Source organism: Cygnus olor, chromosome 28 (assembly GCF_009769625.2).
Source record: "Cygnus olor isolate bCygOlo1 chromosome 28, bCygOlo1.pri.v2, whole genome shotgun sequence".
Taxonomy (NCBI): domain Eukaryota; kingdom Metazoa; phylum Chordata; class Aves; order Anseriformes; family Anatidae; genus Cygnus; species Cygnus olor.
The window spans coordinates 1,277,446-1,297,782 of NC_049196.1; the positions used below are offsets into that span (position 1 = coordinate 1,277,446).

Here is a 20,337-nt window from a genome sequence, read left to right on the forward strand (position 1 = left end):
GGCCCCATGTCCTACAACGTCCCCATGGCCCTGCACTGTCCCCACGGCCCATAATTTCCTTGGGTCCCACAACGTCTCCATAGCCCTGAAATGTCCCCATGGCCCTACCTTATCCCCACGTCCTACAGTGTCCCCACGCTGTCCCCATGGCCCCGTGCCATCCTCACACCCCCACGTCGTGCTGCGGGCTCCTTGCCCACGCTCCCCACAGGCACCGGCACCGACCTGCTGCTTCCCTGCTGGCCCTAGGAAGGTGCCCACGAGGATCTGTGTCCCTGGGGACAGGTCTGGGCCTCACAGAGGAGCCCTGGGGCGCAGGAGGCCAGCCTGGGGTGCCCCCGTGCCACCGGCAGCACCGAGGACCTGCCTTCCACCACCAAACCCTTTTATTAGAAGGAGCAGCTGGAACCGCCGCGATGGCAAGCTATGGGTTTAAATACCCAGAAACACATTCCTATTCACTTTGGGGAGTCAAACTGGCAGAGGAGAAAGGAAAAATAATAATAACTAAAACAAACAAAAATCACAGTGAGCTCTTCCCCTTCCTAAAAAGAACTGCACGGCAGCACAGCCCGGAGGCTCGGGGCTGCCCCACAATCGCACGCAGGGGAAGGAGGAGAAGGGGGGGGCCTGGGCCATTCCTGAGGGGGGTCTGACCCCCTTCCCATCGCGATTTGGCCGGTGGAGCGCTTCAGTGCCGCCACAGCAGGCATTCAGCGCTGCCGGTGGCCGTCACCTCCGCTCCCTGGAGGCACCGGCCTCTGTTTGCAGCGGCCCCGGGGCCTCATGCCCGCCCCGAGCCCTGCGGGGAGAGCTGGGCCCTGCAGAGCAGAGCCTCCCGCTACCACCCCGTGCCAAGGGAGCCCGTGGCCTCACGCCGAGGCAGGCGAAGCTCCGCCGCCCACCCTGCGGGGCCTCAGGCCTTGTTGAAGGCTGCCAGGATGGCCCAGATCATCTCCGTGCCTCTGCCTTTGGCAGCTTCCACCTCTGGATCTGCGTCAAGGACCTCCTTGGTCCTGTTCATCGCCACCTCGTACCGGTCGTCCGCCAGGCTGCTGAAAGCGTTCTCCAGCACATCCGAGGAGTGGGCGAGCACCAGGAGAGCCAGAGTCCTGCGGTCCATGCGGTGCGGGTCACCCGCCCAGCGCTCGAGCACGCCTTCCTGCAGCCTCTTGAGCAAGCGTTGCTTCTCGGCGGCGTTGCTGACGGGGTGCGTGGTCATGTCGAAGAGGAGGAAGTTCTGCTTCTCCGTGGTGAGGATGCCTTTCTCCACCAGGTTCTTGGCGATGCGCTCGCGCACGTTCCGCAGCTGGTACTGCAGCTTGAAGGGGTTCCAGGTCTCCCCTGAGGAGAAGCAAACCGTGTTGGAGGCCGGGGTGGATGGAGCCTGGCTCAGCCCCAGGCTGCCCGGAGGAGCTGTGGGTGCCCCATCCCTGGGGGGGGCCAAGGCCAGGCTGGATGGGGCTGGGGGCAGGAATGAGGTGGGCTTTGAGCTCCCCACCAAGCCAAGCCAAGCCAAGCCAACCCATGCCAGGACTCTGTGCCTCCTCTCTCGCTGGGCCTACCTGTGAGCAGCTCTATCCAGGTCTGCACCGTTTCTGCAGGCTCCGTGGCCTTGATGTGCCGCAGGGTCTCGTCCAGCAGGATGTCACCAGTTGGAGTGTCCGACTTCAGGTGCACCTGGGAGGCCAAAAGGACGAGGCGCCATCAGGCTGGGACGCGGGCAGGCACTGAAGCATGCCGCAAAGCCACCGCGGGGCGTGTGTATGTATGTGGGGGGGACGCACGGGATGGCCGGCACCCGTGGCACCGCCTCACCCCTTCGGCCCCATCGCTGCCATCACCTTCCTGTCCAGCAGCCGCTTCTTCCTGGTGGTGAGGGGCTCCAGCTGGATGCGGCCCCGCAGTGCCAGCTCGACAAGGATGCCGCCGCGCAGGCCGGGGGAGATGCAGTCGTTCCAGAAGGAGGTGTAGCCCTGCGGGGAAGGGGACACGTGTGACGCTGGGGACAGGCGGCCGGAGCCCCACCGCAGTCCTCAGTGCCGTGTCCAGGGACCCCCACCCCCAATGTCCCCTCACAGAATGAAAGAATCACAGAATCATCAAGGGTGGAAAAGCCCTCCAGGATCATCTGGTCCAAACACCCGCCTACCACCAATGTCACCCACTGAACCGTGTCCCCAAGCACCACGTCCAACCTTTCCTTGAACACCCCCAGGGACGGTGACTCCACCACCTCCCTGGGCAACCCGTCCCAACGCCCGACTGCTCTTTCTGAGAAGAAATGTCTCCTCATTTCCAACCTGAACCTCCCCTGGTGCAACTTGAGGCCATTCCTTCTAGTCCTTTCATCATGGAAAGGGCCGCAATGGGCTGGGCAGTGCTCGAATCGGGCCAAACTCAACACATTTCACACCAGGCGCTCTTTTTGGAGCCCTGCCCTGAGAAACACGGGCTCCCAAGTCCGTATGGTGCTGGGCAGAGCACCGAGAAGGTGCAGGGGGCTGGAAAACATGGTCCTGGAGGGACTGCTGGTTGAATGGGGTTCTCAGTCTGGGAAGGGAAGGTCTGGAGGCAGGATGAGGTAAGCGGGCCCCAAGGCATCAAAACCAGCTGCAAAATGAAGGGAACGGCCTCTTCTCCGCCTCCACCGCATGGCAGACAGAGGCCGGGGCTGCAACTGCGACGGAAGAGATTCAGGATGGCCCCAGGACAAACTCACTGCGCCCGAAGGGTGGATGGGGCTGGGTGCTGTGCCCCGTTCCTGGCCCTCGCTCCCTTTCCTTGGTGCTTTTCTTTGAGAAAATGGGCAGGAAGGGGGGAAAGGGCAGCTCGAACAGCTGCTGGGAGACCACAGACAAAGCAACCCAAGAAGCCCTTCCCAAGGCAGGAAGGCCGAGAGCTTGCGGCCTCCTACGTAGAAGCTTTTATAGTCGATATGGGTAACCTCCTGTCCCCAGCGTGTCTGTTTGTACAGTGCATCTGGACACCGGGTTGTTCAGCTTGCTCAGCACAGAGTCATAAAATAAATTAAAACCTTTATTTGCTTTCTTCATTTCCTTGTGAGTGAAGACAAAGCAACCCTTCACACTTGCCCTGCTAAGACGTGCTGATTTCCTTCCATGGGCGATGCACTGTGGTTTGTTTTTTTTCGCACGTGCCCTTTAGGAACCAGTTCTCTGAAAAAAGGGCACAGAGGTGACCGAAGGTTTCAGTTCATTGGGCTGGAAGGCACATTTTGCCCCGAAAATTTTAAGGGGGTTGAAATCAGAGAAGTTGAAAGCTCCTTGGCTAATATCAGCTCCTGAAATCGGACCGGTCACAAATGCTGGTGTGCATCCAGTGTCCCCTACATGGACAGACTGGTACTTATAATAATGAAATTGCATTGTGGGCTCATTGGGTTTGGCTAAAATTCTCTTTTTAATATATATTTTTTTAATTTTTCCCTGCTCATCAAACCATGAGGGTGGACCACGAGGTCTGCTGCCTGTGTCTTGCCTTCAGGTGGAGAAACACGGAAGGACAGGATGAAAAACAAACAAAGAAAGTGTGAGATAAGTCCTTCTCCTCTTATCTGTTGTGCTCTCCTAACTTCCTGGTGGCTGGAGGGCCATTCCCAGGAATACATAAACTGCACCAAGAATGCTTAACGTGGCCCAGGAAGGAAGGAAGCCGTGCCACGCTGCTCTCAAATATTTGCTCCCAAGTTATTTGCGTGATGCTCCCCGGATAGCCCTGCTCTCCTGTTACTCCCTGCTGAGCTTGGCAAGCCCTCAGCTACTGGCCAGCAGCCCCCTGCCGCATCCGTCCCTGCCAGAAAACCACGGCCAGAGCAGGGCTGGGGGCATAAGGCACCCACCCAGCCTCATTCAAGGACCAGTGGGGCCCCTGGGGATGGAAGCACAGGCACCCTGCACCCCTCTGCACGTGTCGCTGCCTTCAGGAAGCGCCTCGGGCCCCTGCTGAGCCTCCCCTTGCCTCATTTTCCCCATTTTGGCTGAGGGAAGGAGCAGTAGCGCCGTGCCCCAGACCAGGTGACAGATCTAGATGCAGGCATTGACACGGAGGAAGCAGAAAGGTGCCGAACGGGGTCTTCCCCGCTGTGGGGCTGATAAGCAAGAGCCCCGATCGCCCCCGGCGCTGCTCGAGCAGGGAACGACAGCCCCCGGGGAGCTCATCCCGCTCCAGCCGCTTTCTGTCGCCTTGCCCTCTTCCCTCAAAACCTGCCCCTGCCGTTTCTCAAAGAGGGTTTTGGCGAAGAGCAAACGGCACAAGGGCATCTCTGCGCTCCCGTCGGGGCTGCCACACGAGGTGAGGCCCCCGCTGCCCCACGCCCTCGGTGCTGGCAGCGAGCACAAGCGGGTGGCCGCAGCGCCGCGCCGCACAGCCCTGTTCCCCCCACAGGTCCCCGCAGCCTCTGCGGGCCGCCCTCGCCGCTCAGCCCGAGGGAGGTTTGAGCTCAGCGGGCAGAGGCTGCTGCGGAGGGACCCGAGGAAGCCACGAAGCCTCCCCCACGAGGCTGCGGGTTTCCCTTGAAGACCTTTAGGACCTGCAGCCTCACTTTACCTGCTTGTCCTTCAGTCCCAGGAGCAGCACCTCCTCCATCAGCGTCAGGCGGGTGCCTTTGGAGTCATCGTCCTCCGGGCCTCTCTCTGCAGCCGCCTCTTCCTCGTCGTCCAGCTTCTTGCCCGTGCTCCCACCCGCCTCGGTGCGGCGGCCCCGGTGCGTCAGCGTCGTCATCCCCACCCGCGGCCGGGCCGAGGACCACGCACGAGGGGGGCTGCGGCTGGGACCAGCCTCCAGAGGTGTTGGCGAGGCGATGGGAGGCTTCGCCCTTTCTCCCCGGGGGAATCACAGCTCGCCTGCCCGCCCTGCGATGGCTGTACAAGAGTCACCGGCGGGGAGCGGCCGCCCGTCGCCCCGTGACGTGTTTGAAGCAGGCGGTCGTGCTTCCACGGAGGTGGCGAGACATCGGGACGGTGACCGAGCCTTCACGCCCCGGGGACCTCCGGCCTGGCGATGGGGTTACGAACCCGGTTCACGCCCGGGGACTGGTGGCAGCACCCCGGGGCAGCTCAGCTTCTTCTCTGGATTTATCCCGGTGGCCTCCGAGCCTCCCCTGGCCCCAAGAGCTGAGCCCGGAGCCTCGCTCGGAAATCCGGAGAGCGGCCGGGGGCGAGGGTCGGGGCCGGGCAAGGAGTCGAGGGGCCGGGGCCGAGGACTGCGGGCTGCAGAGGGGTCCCCGGGCCGATGCGGGAAGCGAACCCGGGACAACGCTCCCCGGGCTCCGGTAAAGCCCAGCGGGGGGCCCGGCCCCGGGGAACGGGGGTTGAGCCCGGCCCGGAGCCGCCAATGAGCGCGGGGGGGGCGGCCCCGGACGGCCCCGGGGGGGGGCGGCGCCGGCTGCGGCCGGGACAAGGCGTGTGCGGGGCGTGCTGCCTGTGCAAGGTGCGTGCAGGGTGTGCAAGGCACGCGGGGCTCGTGCAAGGAGTGTGCAAGGCATGTGCAGGGCGTGCAAGGGGCATGCTGCTTGTGCAAGGTGCGTGCAGGGTGTGCAAGGGGCATGGTGCTTGTGCAAGGCGTATGCAGGGTGTACAAGGCATGTGCAGGGCGTGCATGGAGGGTTCAAGGGGCATGCTGCTTGTGCAAGGCGCGTGCAGGGTATGCAAGGCGCGTGGCGCTCGTGCAAGGAGTGTGCAAGGAGCATGCAAGGCGCATGCTGCTTGTGCAGGGCATGTAAGACTTGTACAGGACGTGTGCAAGGCTTGTGCAGGGCGTGGAAGGTGTGCAAGACGTGTCGCACGCTGGGGCGAGGGGAAGGCTGTGCACTGGCACTGCGGTGAGCGCAGACACAGGAATCAACGCTGCCAGAGCCGAAAGGGGGCTACAGGAAAGCTGGGGGGAGACTCTTTGTCAGGGGGTGCAGTGGGGGGAGCAGGGTAACGGATTGAGGCAGAAGAGGGGAGGTTTGGGTCAGGTATCAGGAAGAAATCCTGCCCCAGGAGGGCGGCAAGACCCTGGCGCAGGCTGCCCGGAGGAGCTGGGGGTGCCCAAGGCCAGGCTGGATGGGGCTGGGGACAGGAACGAGGTGGGTTTTGAGGTCTCTGCCAACCCAACCCTTTCCCCGACTCTGCGGTCAAGAGTTGCAAAGGAAATCCTGTTAAATCAAACCGCAAAGCTGACGAAACCTGAGGCTACGCACTGGCAGCTTGTGCTAATTAAATCCTGCTCGCCCGGTTCAGCGCGGTAAAGAGAAAGAAGTGCGTGGCTGCGACCCACACCTCGCTGCATGGGTCACACGTAGGGCATGGGGCAGCACCGGGGGCTCTCAGCACCACGCCCGGAGCTGGAGATCCCCTGTGGGGCTGCACCATACCCGTGCCCCCGCTGCCCGACCAAGGAAAGTTCCACATCTGCGGGGTTTCGCACCGTTTGCTCTTTCCCCCCCAACGTTTTCTTAAGACCACGAAGCGCACTCCAACCAGAACGTGAAAGAAACACGCAGCCACAAATTGAATGCTGTTTTAATGGACAAATATGATAAAAAGATGTCAATTTAAATTCAAATATATCAAGAAATGTTCAGCTATCCACAGCCGAACACAGGAGCTGTGCAACAGCTTCACTCCAATTCTTTTACACTACATGCAAAAATACCAATTAATTTTGGCAGAACAATTCAGCACCTTTTCCAATTCCTGCAATTAATCATTTTTGATACATGCAGGCTTCTCTTTCAAATCATCTCACACCATGAGAACAGATGCCTGACAGAGGTTCATACCATTCGTAAATATGTACGTACATCTGTACACAAATCCTGGTATTCTGGCATGAAGTATGTGGTTAAAGGTATGAAGAATGCTTGCTTAGGGTTTGTCTGGTGCCTTTGGTCTGGAAAAAAATGAATCAAACATCCGTAACTGTTCTAGTTCTGCTTGCTTTGTAGTAAAAACAAGAATTGTAACACAGCTTAACAGCTTTCCTAAACCTGCTCCAGAAATTAAGAAACCTGCTCCAGAAATTAACCCCGAGACTCGAGGATTTTGGGCCCCAGAGGGCAGGTTCTGACCAAGGGGTTCCTCAGCTTTGAAATACAGCCCAGAAAATGTTACCAGTGAAATCTCTCCTTGCAGTTAACGAACGTACACAAGCGCCATCAGGATTTAAGCACGTTGTTAGCAGGGAGCCAAATCCCCCAAATCACCTTCGTTACAGATTTTTTTAAATTTTTATTCCAGAGTTACATCAGTAGCCAGCCTCTATCTTTCCTGATGGGGATACAACCTCCTATAGAAAGGAACTTCTGATTTATTCCACAGGGCTTCTTGGTAGATTTTTCCTTAGAATCCACAACATTTTGACTGCAAATAGAACAAGGTCCCTGAAAGAACATTTAAATGTTAACAATCGCATTAAACAACCAAATGGAAGTGGTGTGGAGAAGCACCCTGGAAGACAACAGCCGGGAGAGGAGTGTCTAAAACTGCTCCTTCGGCTCACTGATTTTTCTCCTTTTTGGCAGCACGTCTTGACTGGACGAGGGTTCAGTCTGCAGGGAGAAACCATGCACAGCATTACAGGTCATGGTGCTGCGTGGGCTGCTCCTCGCTGCCACCACGTCTAATGAGGGGAAAATCCACCCCGAACCCGGGTGGGCGAGGTGCTGAGCACTCGTGCTGCTCCCCACTGCACACTCAGAGGTTTTAACACCCGAAGCAACATCTGGGCACCGAAGTTTTTCCAGCACAACCCCGCCGGCGGCTGAGGAAAGAGCAGGGGATTTATTTACACTACAAGGGCAGTGCCCCCGCGTGCTGCAGCTTCAGGCAACGCGCCCCAAGCCCAGTTCCTGGAGCACCGTGCCACCTTCCGACCTCCATCTGGGCATTTCTCACTTGCACACCTATGACAAGGTGAGAATTCAGCCTCTAGCTCTGCAGCACCTCTGCTGGTTTAAAGCAACTGCCGCGTCTAAATTCTAGCATTGTTTCAGTTTTTTCAGCATGAATTGTAACAAAGGTTGGAGTTTTATTCACTGCTTGCAATAGAAAAAAAAGTCTTAGAGAAGAACAGAAATAGAAGAAAACCTGATACTAACAGTGTAGGTTTGAAATATCTTCCCGCTTCTTGTCCTGCTCTCTGACATATTAAGTTCAGATGTCTTACTTGCCAAATGATCAACCTAAAATGAGAAAATAAATGTTTGCTTGTGACAGCAGTAAAAAAATACACATCAGAGGGTTCAGTGTGCAGAGAGATTTGGCTCTGCTCACCACAGCACTTTACCTGAAACAAATTCAGGAGTATTTGCAATGAAATCAACAGCACCACTTAGAGGCAGGGGTGTTAAACAGCCCTGGCAGATCAAAGCATCAGTTTTTTACACAACTCAGTTTTTTTTAACAACTCAGTTACCTGGGACTACCCTGCATTAAGAAATCTTAGGGACCTGCATTTGAAGTAGTCCCCCACATTTAAATTATAATATTTTGCCTTTTTTTTTTCCCCAGGGAATATACTCTGAGTTTTAAGCCCGAGGAATAAGGCTGTATCTTAAGTTTTAATCAACATCTTAAGAACCAAGTTTTTATCTGCTGGAATTAGAAATTTCTGTTAGGCAGAGTGCTTAGTTATGGCAATTTATAAACATGGGAAATTGCTTTTCCATTTCTTGTAGCATCAGTCAGACCAGCTGTTTAGTTTGAAAACTGATCAGAGCACCAGCCTTTGGTTATTCCTTCTGATTGCTGTAGAATATTAACCATTTTTGTAAGACACTGGAAATTAAAATCTTAACGTGCTCTATTGCTGAAAATACTGTTATAAATCAACCTTCAGCAGATTACTGATTAATCACTTGAGTTAACTCAAAATATGGAGTTGAAAGAAGCTTCACAAAAGCTCGAGTAAAAGGTGAAGATGGCAGAATGTGGTTTCCATACCTGGCGATTAGAAACGTACAGACTCCTGTTCTCTCCAGCCTTCGTAACTTCACCCCCTCCACGAGGGAAACTCGGGTCTATAAAAGTTGTTAAATAACAAAGCACACAGTCGACAATGCACTAACAGCCTCTTACCACTGCAACACTTTGACACGAGGAAAACGCGCGCTTTTATGTGATACAGACTCACACGTGCTCTTTGGAAGGATGGGCTCGATCCCCAAATTCTCAATGTACTGCTCAATGCTCATCTACATCACCACTTGCTTGTGAGGATAAAGCCTCACGGGTCGGTTTTGTACTTCTGGCACGCTTCTGCCCGTTCCAAACCACTGTCAGCAGGTGGCTGGTGCTTTGTAACCTAGCCACATGCAGCTGAGGACCTCTGCCCGCAGCTCCTGCAGCTCCAGGTCACAAAGACCAGGCAGGAGGAGGAAAGAATGAGCTCTGAGAGCTGGAGAGGTTTCTTTTTTGTTGCTTCTAATCCACTGTGTTTTTTCCTAGGATCCACGTATAAGCACAAACTGGTTAGAGGTGACAAACAGGTTCTTCAGACAGGGAAATGACTAACTGAAGTATTTCTGGATGACAACCGCATTTTTCTGATAGTCTCACAGGTCCCATAAAAAAGCATTATGCCAACCCTGTAAGACAAGCTATTCATCATACTTTTACGGTTGTTTTTTTTTTTTTTTTGAATTCTTGTGAATTTCTAAAAGCACATAAAAGCTGGATAGCTTTCAGCGGGTACTGCAATTCTGCAGCCTACTTACATCAAGAGAAAAAGTGGTTTACATGTGCTCTTTCCCACGCACTTCCGTGATTATTTCTCAACAGCATGGGAATATTAAGCTGTTTTGGAGAAGTTGCACATTTCTGAAAAACAACTGTAATGCCACTGTTTAAATACAGAGCCTGTGCAGTGTTGGACTTTGATACCCCAACACATTTAAAAAAAAAATCTACGCTCAATTTGCTTTGTCAAACTGCCTCTGCAAGCGCTCAGACACCACAACAGCCCCAACAAGTTGCTTTCTGTGACAGGGTTTGGAGGGCCAAAAGCCTTAGAACTAACATGGCTGCTGGTTTTAGTTACATGGGGAGGAATGTCTGGCAGTTTTTAATGGAAAAAAAAGGTGTTATTGCAGTCTGCAGAACCAGAGTTAACACTTCAAAGCAGATATAACTTAAGGGAAATACATAAGGAGAACAAACAGGGCAAGCAGCAGCAATAATGGGTATTTCTTCTATGAGCACCATGCATCTATCTCCACAGCAGCCCCCGCATCTACAACAGGAAAACATTTTATCATGGCTTCTGATCCAAAGGCTTCCTTCACCCCCAATTTTGGTTGTAAAGTGCTTTTTTAAAAAAAACAAAAAAAAATTGTCTTGAGCAGCCTGTTCTTTTGGCTATCCTGTTTTACATGAGAGTATCAACATTCCGGAGCGTACTTGTCTACATTCTCTCTGCTTAATCTTCTCTCCAAAAGGGCACTTCGTTCCTTTCATCCTTCCTTGCTGTGTTTGAAATAGCTGATGTACAGCAAGTGGGCGTCAGTATGGCCTGGGTGCCTCCTGGTAGCTTCAGAGATGAGGAGATCTGCAAGCAGTGGTTCACCCTTCAGCTGGGTAGCCTAGGGGCTCAGACTTTGCTATCTAGGGGAATCCAAAGGGAAATCGTTTGCTACTTTTCCTCCTCGTTTCTCTGAAGTCTTAAGAGGGAAGCTTCTGCTGGGAGATGCCCAAGGAGAGCGTTTGCTGTACCATGTTTTGAGCCAGAGACAGTGTGGGTTGGCATCAGGGACGCTGAGTAAGAAAGCCCGAGTGCTTCCAGGGAGCATGGCTGGTAGCGGCTGTGGTCAGGCTGATGCAGCCGGGGTGTTGTTTTATTGGCACTTCTGCGTTCGGAGCTTACAGCTGAGGACGTTTATACGACTCACGCAAGCAAGCAGCACAGGCTATTTATAAAGGCTAAGAAATTCAACACCACCAGTGCTGTTCTTCAGCAGACAGGATCAGTAGGTGCTTCCCAACGTGCTGCATTATCAGGAAGGATGTAACTGTTGATTGATGAAAAGGGAGCAGGAAGCTTCATCTTGTGGTGTTGGATTATCAGAGTAAGACTTCATTCATATTTCCTGCAGAATTCTCAGTTGAACTGCGTATGGAAGTTGCACAAAACTTCAATAAAACACATTAATGTCTTTGGTACCTTCTTGAGAAGTACTGCCTGGTAGGCTTCACCTTGGACTTTGCTTTTTGCTGCTGCTCACATTGCGTGCGTGGTTTTACATTGACAGATAAACGTTAGGATTTTACTGGAGAAAACTCAGCTTTGCCAGAACTTGTACCCACTAAAACTAAACCAGTTTTAAAAAAAATTAGCAATAACTTGTGATTAGCGAAGCACTTCGTGTAGCCAGTGTGAGAAAAGGGCCACTGTAAGCAGCCAGAAAAGCCACTGAAGTAGCCAATGGCACAGACACGATCACGCAATGAAGCATAAAACTTAGATAAGTTCCTGACTGTACCAGGAACAGCAAACCACAGCGATGAACCACTGTGAGAAGAACGCGCATTGTATGCAGAGGTATTTTCACATGGATATAATTCAGCCCACCACAAATTAAACCGTCCTGTGCACATGAGCCCTGATGGTCTTCATTCATTCACGATCACACAGACTGAAGCAGGTATGGACTGCAGAATCACACTACTGTCTTACCATGGTCGGAGCATAACGAGAAAGGTGGCTAGAAGTGGTATTTTGCCGAATTTGGACTCTAAAGTCTGTAATAACAGGCTCAAGAGCACCTGGGACTACTCCAGCAAGCGTTATCTTAACATTAAATACATTAGCAAAAACAAAGTAATAAAAATCAAGCGGCAACAGATTTCTTCTAAATACATAACACGTTCGGTTTAGCTTATCTGATAAAATAGAAGATCACGATTTCAGAGCAGAAAAACAGAAATGGCTGTTTCCTAACAAAGTGCTTCACAGAACAAATCCACAACAAAACAAAGGCATAGCAACGTGCAGGAGGAAAACACTGCAAATCTGAATACAGCAGCCTACATCAGAAAACTGAGTATTTCTTTGAGTAGCATCAGGAAAGAGGCACAAACTGAAGAGACTTGAAAAATAGATATAAATTTTACCTTGAGCTTCCAAAGTATTTACGTGAATATTATCTTCCACTTTATTATCTAACACTGGGTCTTCCTAGATTAAGGAAAAGGTCCGTTACTTACAGCAGACATAAAGAAAAGTTTCTACTCACAAAAGCTTAGGAACAGATCCTATTAGATGGATTCTTGGTGAAACAAACTGCTTTAAAATAATCAAAGATGATCTGGGACATACAGACTAGCTCAGCGTTAGTTATCAATGCAAGCATACATTTAATTCAATTACTGAAAAACCTGTCCAGGATATTAAAACCTTAACAGATGCTAGGAGAAAACCATCGGTGCACCAGCTGCTGCCTTTGTGTTGCTGGCGAAGCAGCGATGGAGCCGTGCAGAGAGGCAGGGGGCTGCCAAACTGCTGCTGGGGAGGCACTGGTAAGGAGGACGAGCCAGAAGCCCTGAAGCTCCGTTCTCACCTATGGCCGGTATGGATCAGCAGAGGATTTCTGCACCCAACAGCCCCTAAGTGTTCCCTGCCGCCTGCCTTGGCCAGCCCCAGAGCACCCAGGCCCAACGCTCAGCACCATCTCAGAGGCTCCGGCACCAGCAGGACGCGTGAGCCCGTCGGCACGTTCAGATTCGGCTCTGTGCTTTTCCCGAGAGAAATCCCAATCCAGATCCAAACTGAGCCACAGCATCCCCCAGCTGGGTTTACCCTGCGGTCCAAGAGCAAATTCAGCCCCGGTCAGCACTGCCTGGCCGCAGTGGATCGCTCGGGATGGGCACGGGACAGCGCCAGGGAGGGTTCGGGGTGGCTGGAGCTGAGCAAGCAGCCAAGTGTACCCACAGCACACCGCTGCTTCCTCCCTTGCTCCTCTCCTGCCTCGGAGGGCTCCCAGCAGCTCAGACATTGCGCTGACGCACTTGTTCCACACTGCTTTAATGACAGACTGCCAACTGGAGAAGTACACCTAGAAGTGTGCTGACTACCTGCTGTGATACTTCAGTGTATCTGGAAATACCACGTCCCTTATTAATATTACCATCACAGGCGCAGTAGGATTAACAGCCCCTTTCTAGAACATAAACCACAACACATTTCAATAAGCTGCACAAAGCACGTGAGCTCTTACATCCATGTGCTGGCTTTCTTCTGGAACCTCTCTGTCCACTCTGAGCACCTGGAGGGGCAGATCAGTATCTCCTTGCTTCAGCATGCTCTCCTCGGCGTTTTCCATCCTCTGTTTGTCAGTTGTCACTTTAACTTTCAGCATGTGAAAAGGCGTCGGCACTTCACCCATGTTAAGGTGCATTGGCTCTCCCTCAAATATCATCCCCTCACATTCACCCTCCTTAAAACCAGGAGGCTGGTAATCAGGTGGTGTAACTGCAGGGAAGAACACACGAGGTGTTGCATTGTAATAAAACATGCTCTTGTCAAATTAATCTCAGCTTGCGCAGCTGAAAGACTTTTCTTCTTTAAATACAAAGAGCTATTCAAGAAAATTGTCTTGGGGGAGGGAATAATCAATACTCCATTTCAACTCCATGAAGTTCTTCTTCCCCTACACAAAACTATTTGAAACAGTTATATATATGAAAGGAGATGAACTAGAAACTCCGATTTTTCACTTCATAGCAGTAATAGGCACTGAAAGCAGAAGCTAGTGTCAACCATTTAAACAGTTAAAATAGAACTAATCTGGCAAACATATCACATCCTAATATACTGAGGTAAACTCCATTTGTCTTAAAACCCCACTGAAATCCTTGCTCCTATGAAGTCAGTTGTAAGACTGTACTCCTACAGAGAGATCAGATCTGTGCCCCTTGGATTTTAGAAACTGTCACAAGAAATAATTAAACACAGGAAAATTTAACAAGTCCCAGCCACCACAAAGATTATACATGAAAATATTTCTTTGAATTGTTTTCAAACGTCTAAGCACAGTTGATAAATTAAGGTAACAGGAAAATACTACCTTCGTCGTAATAAAACAGCTTCATGGTCAGGCAGACATCATTTGGTAACGGACCTAGGTTTTGCATCAGAACGTAAATCTTGCGAATGAGGAGGATGCTCGCTTTCTTGGTGTCTGCACAGGTGATTGGGGAATCACTCCCTTTAGTCTTGCTAGAAATGGACAAAGCGTTCAGCTTTTTTATACAGACCAAATGGTTTCAGTATTATAGTACACAGACACGTTGGAGAAGTAGACACCCCATCGCTGAGATCACAAGGACTGCAGTTCCTACCACCACCTAGGTGAGCTGCGTGCTCTCTGTCCCTTGTAAGACCAAATTCTGAGCCAGGAACGTCAGGGAAGCGTTGGGGTGCACCAACAGCTATATTTTGTGTTACACAATGCTTAAAAACCACACAGATCTGAAAGAGAAGTTGGTACATTTGAAAGCCCCAACCCTGCTAGGTCTCCCACGCTTGCAGTATTTCAGGGGCAGCAAGTAACACTCCTGACTTTGACAGGGAAGGTTACTGATGAGGAAAGATGCCTGAGGGACTCCTGGCATCTGGCTCTGCAACATCCAACTCGTGTTCTACAAGCAGCTGCCCCAAACTCTACCTTACTGTCGCTAAAAACGGAGAGGTCTTGCTCTGCTGCCACTCCCCGCTCCCTCCTCCTCACAGCCACCTTCCCAGCTGCGTTCCCTGGAACTTGTTAACATCTTTACAAGAGCCTGCAGCGTTTCCCAGAAATCCACCCCAGGTTAGAGAGGTGTCAGAGGACCCGAACAGCCAGCCTAAGGCAAGTAACCGCCAGTTATTTCACAAGGCAACACGGCCTTTTGGAGGCACACCCGAAACGGTCTCAGATGTGTCTCGCAACTCCGCAGACGCTTCTCTTTCCCCGCAGGGTGGCAAGGAAGCGGGACTTATTTTCAAATCAGCCTAGTGCACGAAGCCAGCCTGCAGTGGCTGCCTCCCACCTCCTGCCACCCCGCGACTTTCAGAGGTACGTAACCAAACTCAGGCCAAAGGATTGCAGCACTGTAGCCCACTCCACCTTTTTTTTTTTTTTTTTTTTTTAAAGTCATTTTATGCCAGAGAAAAACTGGAAGGAGTACGTTACGCAAGGAAAGAACTTGTCACATTTCGATATTTGTTTAGAACAAGCTACTTCCTTGTAGCTAAGAAACATCTTTTGACTGCACATTTAACAAATACCCTCATGATATGCTAAAAGAATTCACTGTATTTTAAAAATAGCCCAACTAATACGGACACATTGATAAAATTAGTCTTAAGATCCAGATTTAAAAGAGCAAAAGCCAACCAGAAAATCTGAAGTTCTTACATTCGGGTTGGTGCACGCAATGAACTTTAAAGCTACAGAGCAGAACAGTCCCGGTGACAGTACCTGCTGAAATTCAGGAGTGGCCCATTGTGGGTGTACTTGAATTTGAAGTGATAACATTCAGTAATTGTCTGCAAACAAACAGCAATTATTAAAGTTGTCAAGCAAACAGCTACTGCTGCTGCTTCTACTCAGTCACCTATTAACTTTGTATTTAAACAAAACGATGATAGCTCTTAGCTCCCAGCCTCAAATACAGCATAGGAATACTTTAACAGTTTTAATGCACACTATATGAATCCAATCAAACCAAAAATCTAAAGTCCCACCCCCGGAACCACCACAATGAAATATTTTAAAAGAAACTTCAGCAGCAGTTTTTAGAATTAAATATTCCATCCAAATTTCAACTGCTATGAAACTATTCCACACACCCCACAGAGAGGGGGACAGTGGTTAGTTATGGATTTTCCCCCACGAAGAGCCCCAGGTTTGTTACACAGAGTTAGGACGATGGATTCTTTACAGACACTGAACTCTGCAACTGTACTCTGCACTGGCTTGAGAGTAACCTGACAGAAGATGCTCAAAGGCATTGTAGAGCAATTCTTATTTGCTCTGCTGATGTCTACATTCAGCATTTTAGGCTTTTTTTTTAAATGTCCGTTGGTGAGAAAATTCAGTGCTACTGCTCGTATATAGGCATGCCTCACTCTGCCTATACTATCATTAGTCATCAAGGAAATTATTCCAGCAGATTTACCTGAGGATCTTCCGGATGGGTATAGACCTGGATTTTTAAAAGTAAAGACAGGAAACAGATTAAGAACCGTACATACATTTAAGCATGTAGAGTAGTGCCTTACTTTTGACGTACTTACCGCTAGGACAATCATTCTTAGCTGTTGGAAACATAATTAAAGCAAAAAAAAATTAGATACACTCTACAGCCTATTTCTGCTTACCAAGCTGTTTTGTTTCTTTAGCTCTCAAAACCAATTATGACCACTGTAGGCCTATTTGAAGAAATCAAGCTCTTCATATGCTTAGCTCATCTGTTTAAGAAAGAATTCGCTCTACTGGCTTAAGAATATCCCGAAGTATCCCTGACTAAGTGTTTCTACACACCAAGAACACTATCCTGAGACATAGCTAACTATTATAGCATGCTAAAGCAGAGCTACCCTGTAACCAGAAAGTCCTATAACTACAGTGGCAGGTAGTGGAATTATATAAACGAACATTCCCATACACTTAAAGTAACCAAACGATACTAGAAGACTTACATATTTCTTCTGCAAGGCATCATAGCATCCTAACATCCTGCAAAAAATCAAATAAGATTGTCCATCTAGTCCTGATTAAAATATCCCCACAAAATTAAAGTCTTTGTATAGTCTTACTACTGCTATAGCAAAAATAATGCTTATTCCATTGCCTTTTTTATTAGTAATAAAAATTTTCACTTCCAAAGTAAAAATATAATCTATGAGGAAATAAAACAATGCAATTGTACGCTTATTGTCAAACTTTATGTATGGATTCACAAATCAGTTTATGAACACTTCAGCTGAACATGGCCATCTCTGAAGCACAAAGGAGTTATTATTTAGCTGCTGGAATTTTATTTTCATGTAACATGCAAACAGTACACCAAAACTTATTGTAACTTCTACAGTTCTTTTGAATACGGTCAACGAGCAGGCATTATTTTTGGCGTGTCCGCGATGCTGAGTTACAGAACGCTGCTCACCTGTAAGCGACGAAGTGCTTGCACAAGCCCTTGCCAGCATCCCCAGGCTGCTGTGCCACTGCCCTTGCACGCTGACGCTCGGTGTGCGAGGGCAGGGCGACCTGCCGGGTGCTGCCCAGTCCCCTCTGCCACAGAAGATGAGAACAGGCCACGGGTTACAGGGAGGAGGCCGTTCCCATCTCTGAGTGACCCAGTCGCACCTCCAACCTCACAGCTCAGCATCTCCAGCACCTCAAGGCAGCCGCTGCGAAGCCCCAGCTGCTGAACTGCTTTGTTTCTAAATGCTCGACCTCTCATTCTGGTTTAAGTGTGAAAACAACAAAGGCGGCTTTTAGAGAGGTCCTAAAAATAGGGATGTGTCCTCTCAACGTCCTGATGCAGCTCGAGCTTGACCACAACACGTTCTGTGCATGGACAGTGACTCCAGTTTGTTTCCTAAAGGGTTCGATGCAGCTTGCTGTGGGATTAAATCCTGTGCGCGAAGTTGCTGCATCCTTCCCTCTGTCCTACAGAACCGAGAGGACCTCGGGAGTTGCCCAAACACTTCTCGAAGGAAATCAAAACCACACCTGGAGGCACCCAGTAGTGAAACAACTGCAGGCAACACCTCAGTAATCAGAGGGCATCAGTAATCAGAGGGCAGTGAAAAAGTTCAAGGTACTTAAGCCCATTCTCCAGGACAGCTGTGAAGAAATCCATTTCCCCAGGCAGACAAGAAACACCCCAGGTGCCCTTTGCCTCATATACACCTTTCTAAACAGCAGGGAGGGCAGCCAGGAATGAACCCCGTTGTTAACCAAAAGGAAAACAATAAATACCTCTAGTCCCAACTGAATGTGTGAACGTGCAAGAGGACTACCACCTGCAGAGACAACTCTGGTTTGGAATAGGAAGGCCCACAGTACCACTTTCTTACACAAAGTTAGAGCCAGACCTTTAAACACAAGATGCAGAAGAGCAACAGGTTCAGTTTTCATGGGAACGCTGCACCCCCTAGCCAGCTACAGAGGAATCGCCCGTTAGATTTTTTGCATCCGTCTGCATCTTGAGCTTTCTCCTGTACCCATGGAAACCAAACATAAAGCACACTCACTCTAAACAATGCCTGGTGCTCTATTAAACACTGAGTTGTAAGCTTTCTAGAAGAGGAACTAAAGAAATCAATTACAGCTTTACCAAAACGCATGCATTTTTATTTTCGAAGTAAAAAACTGCTACTAAAAACACTGCCTGTGCAGTTGTTTACTTGCAGAAAGCGAAGTTTTCTTTATAGTTGCAAGCTAGAAAGGTATCTTTCTGAGCTCACACACCGTGTAAGTGTTCTAGTTAACTTACCATTTCACCAGCTGAGTAGAGCCAGGACAGTTCTTGTCTTCCCTCAGGATTTTGACACACAGATCTCAAAACAACAACAACAACATTTTTTAAGGACGAAATTATGACACGAAAAGTGAAGTTCATTCTCCAGAATTGTATGTTAAAAGTAGACTATCATTTACATTGCTTTAAAAATTCTAATTCCTGAATCAGCATCAGCCCTATCTTTAATAAAACTCAGTAATTATATTAGCAAAGTTTCATTACAGTCGTGAGAAATAGCTACTGCCTTTAATTAAACGAACCGAGAGTCTTTAAAAACACCAACTTAACAACCGCCCTGTGCCACTGTATCACGCAAAGCAGCTTGCAAACAGCCTGTTACCGTCCAGGTATCTTGTCCCATAGGCACTTTCAGGAAAGATCCCTCTCAGATACGTGATGCAGGACACTGCCACTGCCAAGAGCCTCTTCACGAGCGTCAGGGATTGCTGTTCAGTGGTTATTTTATTAGGGAATACAACCGCACTCTGAAAGAGAAAAATAGCTTTCAACATCAAACGTCTAGACTGCAGCCCGTTCCGCTGCCTACCTGGTGTTTTAATTGACAACCATTTATAAAACTAAGCATTTTCTTAACACTTGGTGTTACTACGTTTTTAGGACATCGTTGATTTCTACCAAGTGTATGACCGCAAAGTTCAGACTTTTATTTTGCTATTTTGCTACTGAGCACCTTTATGCATAGTTAAATGTTGAATTAGTCCATAATTTTCAAACGCAGAAAGCTTACAAAGCACCTGGGTGCATTATTTCAGCTAATATTCACTACGTTTTTCTTTATTCAAATAGCACGCTGTGCTGAAACACGAGAAAATCGTACCGCACAGTTCTTCTGCTTCTGAGCAGTTGCCATTTTGCTGATTTTACTCTTCTGGCTGTTAAGAAAACATCTGCATTAATGCACACACAACCGCTGCTCAGGAGTGCATTAAGCCCATGCTGCAGCTATTTGGTTTTTATCAATCCAGTAGCTGAATCTACAGGTGGTTCCTGGGCAATCTACCTCCATCAGTAACCAAACAGTAATTTAAATGAAACAGTACAGGAGGCCTTATCTAGTGATTGACAGCATTAGACACGGGATTTTCACTTGTAATGACAAAGGGAAAAGCTGCATGAGCTAAGAGCAGAGATGCACGTGCACGAGCAAAACCCACCCCAACCACCACCTCCCCCCACGTGCCAACACAGGCCTTCCCGCCCCAATATAATTAAAATATTTTGGGCCTATCGCCATGATGTAGGACCCTTTGAAAGAGATGCTATGGCATGTTAACACCAGCCAAAGCCAAACCATTCGGCTTTTGGCCAACGCCCCCAGACTTCGGTTGTTTTCCTTCACCATTTAAATGAAAACACACAGAAACAGAACCTTCCGTGGCTCCTTTTTTTTTTCCTGTTCAACCACTTTTTGACAACCTCATTCAGTGGTTTAAGCATATGGTACGAACACCCCAAACAAGCCTTCCACAGCCCTGTCTCTTGAAGTGAGACGCGCCTGTGACAAAGGACAGCAATCCCTTCCCTTTGCAGCCCAGAAAACACACCACGTTGAAAATACACCTCCAGAAAATACACCACCAGGTTGACAATGCCGCCCACAAGAAGCAAAAGGGCCTGGCAGAGACTCGCCCACAGCGCCCGCCCTCAACCCCCGCCCCCCCCCGCTCCTCAGAACGCAAAAGGAGCAGCGCGGCCGCTCCCCTCCGCTTTTATAGCCCGCGAGGGCCGTGTGCAAAACGGGGCGGGGCTACGAGCTCTGCACGCGGCTCCGCGGGCCGTGCGCAGCCCCGCCTCTTCTCTCAGG

The 20,337-nt window shown here is 49.9% G+C and overlaps 2 protein-coding genes across 5 annotated transcripts; both read right to left on the reverse strand.

The window, feature by feature from the left end:
* Positions 1–368: 368 nt before the first annotated feature.
* Positions 369–5,363, reverse strand: GOLPH3L (golgi phosphoprotein 3 like). Its single transcript, XM_040538936.1, has 4 exons — positions 4,570–5,363; positions 1,845–1,976; positions 1,566–1,680; positions 369–1,344 (listed from the first exon to the last, which is right to left on the reverse strand). Exons 1-4 carry the CDS (start codon positions 4,741–4,743, stop codon positions 917–919), a joined length of 849 nt encoding a protein of 282 aa, XP_040394870.1. The 5' UTR covers positions 4,744–5,363; the 3' UTR covers positions 369–916.
* A 1,149-nt stretch (positions 5,364–6,512) lies between these two features.
* Positions 6,513–20,217, reverse strand: HORMAD1 (HORMA domain containing 1). 4 transcript variants are annotated; one of them, XM_040538929.1, is made up of 14 exons: positions 20,094–20,217; positions 19,351–19,405; positions 18,853–18,997; positions 18,486–18,549; positions 16,684–16,720; positions 16,279–16,299; positions 16,161–16,187; positions 15,461–15,528; positions 14,066–14,217; positions 13,217–13,470; positions 12,114–12,177; positions 8,949–9,025; positions 8,105–8,188; positions 6,513–7,555 (listed from the first exon to the last, which is right to left on the reverse strand). In XM_040538929.1, exons 2-14 carry the CDS (start codon positions 19,381–19,383, stop codon positions 7,484–7,486), a joined length of 1,098 nt encoding a protein of 365 aa, XP_040394863.1. In that variant the 5' UTR covers positions 19,384–19,405; positions 20,094–20,217; the 3' UTR covers positions 6,513–7,483. The 4 variants fall into 4 exon arrangements, with proteins under 4 accessions (XP_040394863.1, XP_040394862.1, XP_040394864.1 ...); XM_040538928.1 differs by having other exon boundaries at positions 19,984–20,217; XM_040538930.1 differs by lacking the exon at positions 16,279–16,299 and having other exon boundaries at positions 19,984–20,217.
* Positions 20,218–20,337: the final 120 nt, after the last annotated feature.

Coding starts and splice junctions, on each gene's coding strand:
- GOLPH3L (XM_040538936.1), bottom strand. CDS start 4,743: ATGACGACGCTGACGCACCGGGGCCGCCGCACCGAGGCGGGTGGGAGC. Junction 1,977..4,569: donor TGGGACTGAAGGACAAGCAG/GTAAAGTGAGGC, acceptor CCTTCCCCGCAG/GGCTACACCTCCTTCTGGAA. Junction 1,345..1,565: donor CTGGATAGAGCTGCTCACAG/GTAGGCCCAGCG, acceptor GCTTCTCCTCAG/GGGAGACCTGGAACCCCTTC.
- HORMAD1 (XM_040538929.1), bottom strand. CDS start 19,383: ATGGCAACTGCTCAGAAGCAGAAGAACTGTGCG. Junction 16,188..16,278: donor TAAGAATGATTGTCCTAGCG/GTAAGTACGTCA, acceptor TTAAAAATCCAG/GTCTATACCCATCCGGAAGA. Junction 14,218..15,460: donor CCACTCCTGAATTTCAGCAG/GTACTGTCACCG, acceptor GTCCATTTCTAG/CAAGACTAAAGGGAGTGATT.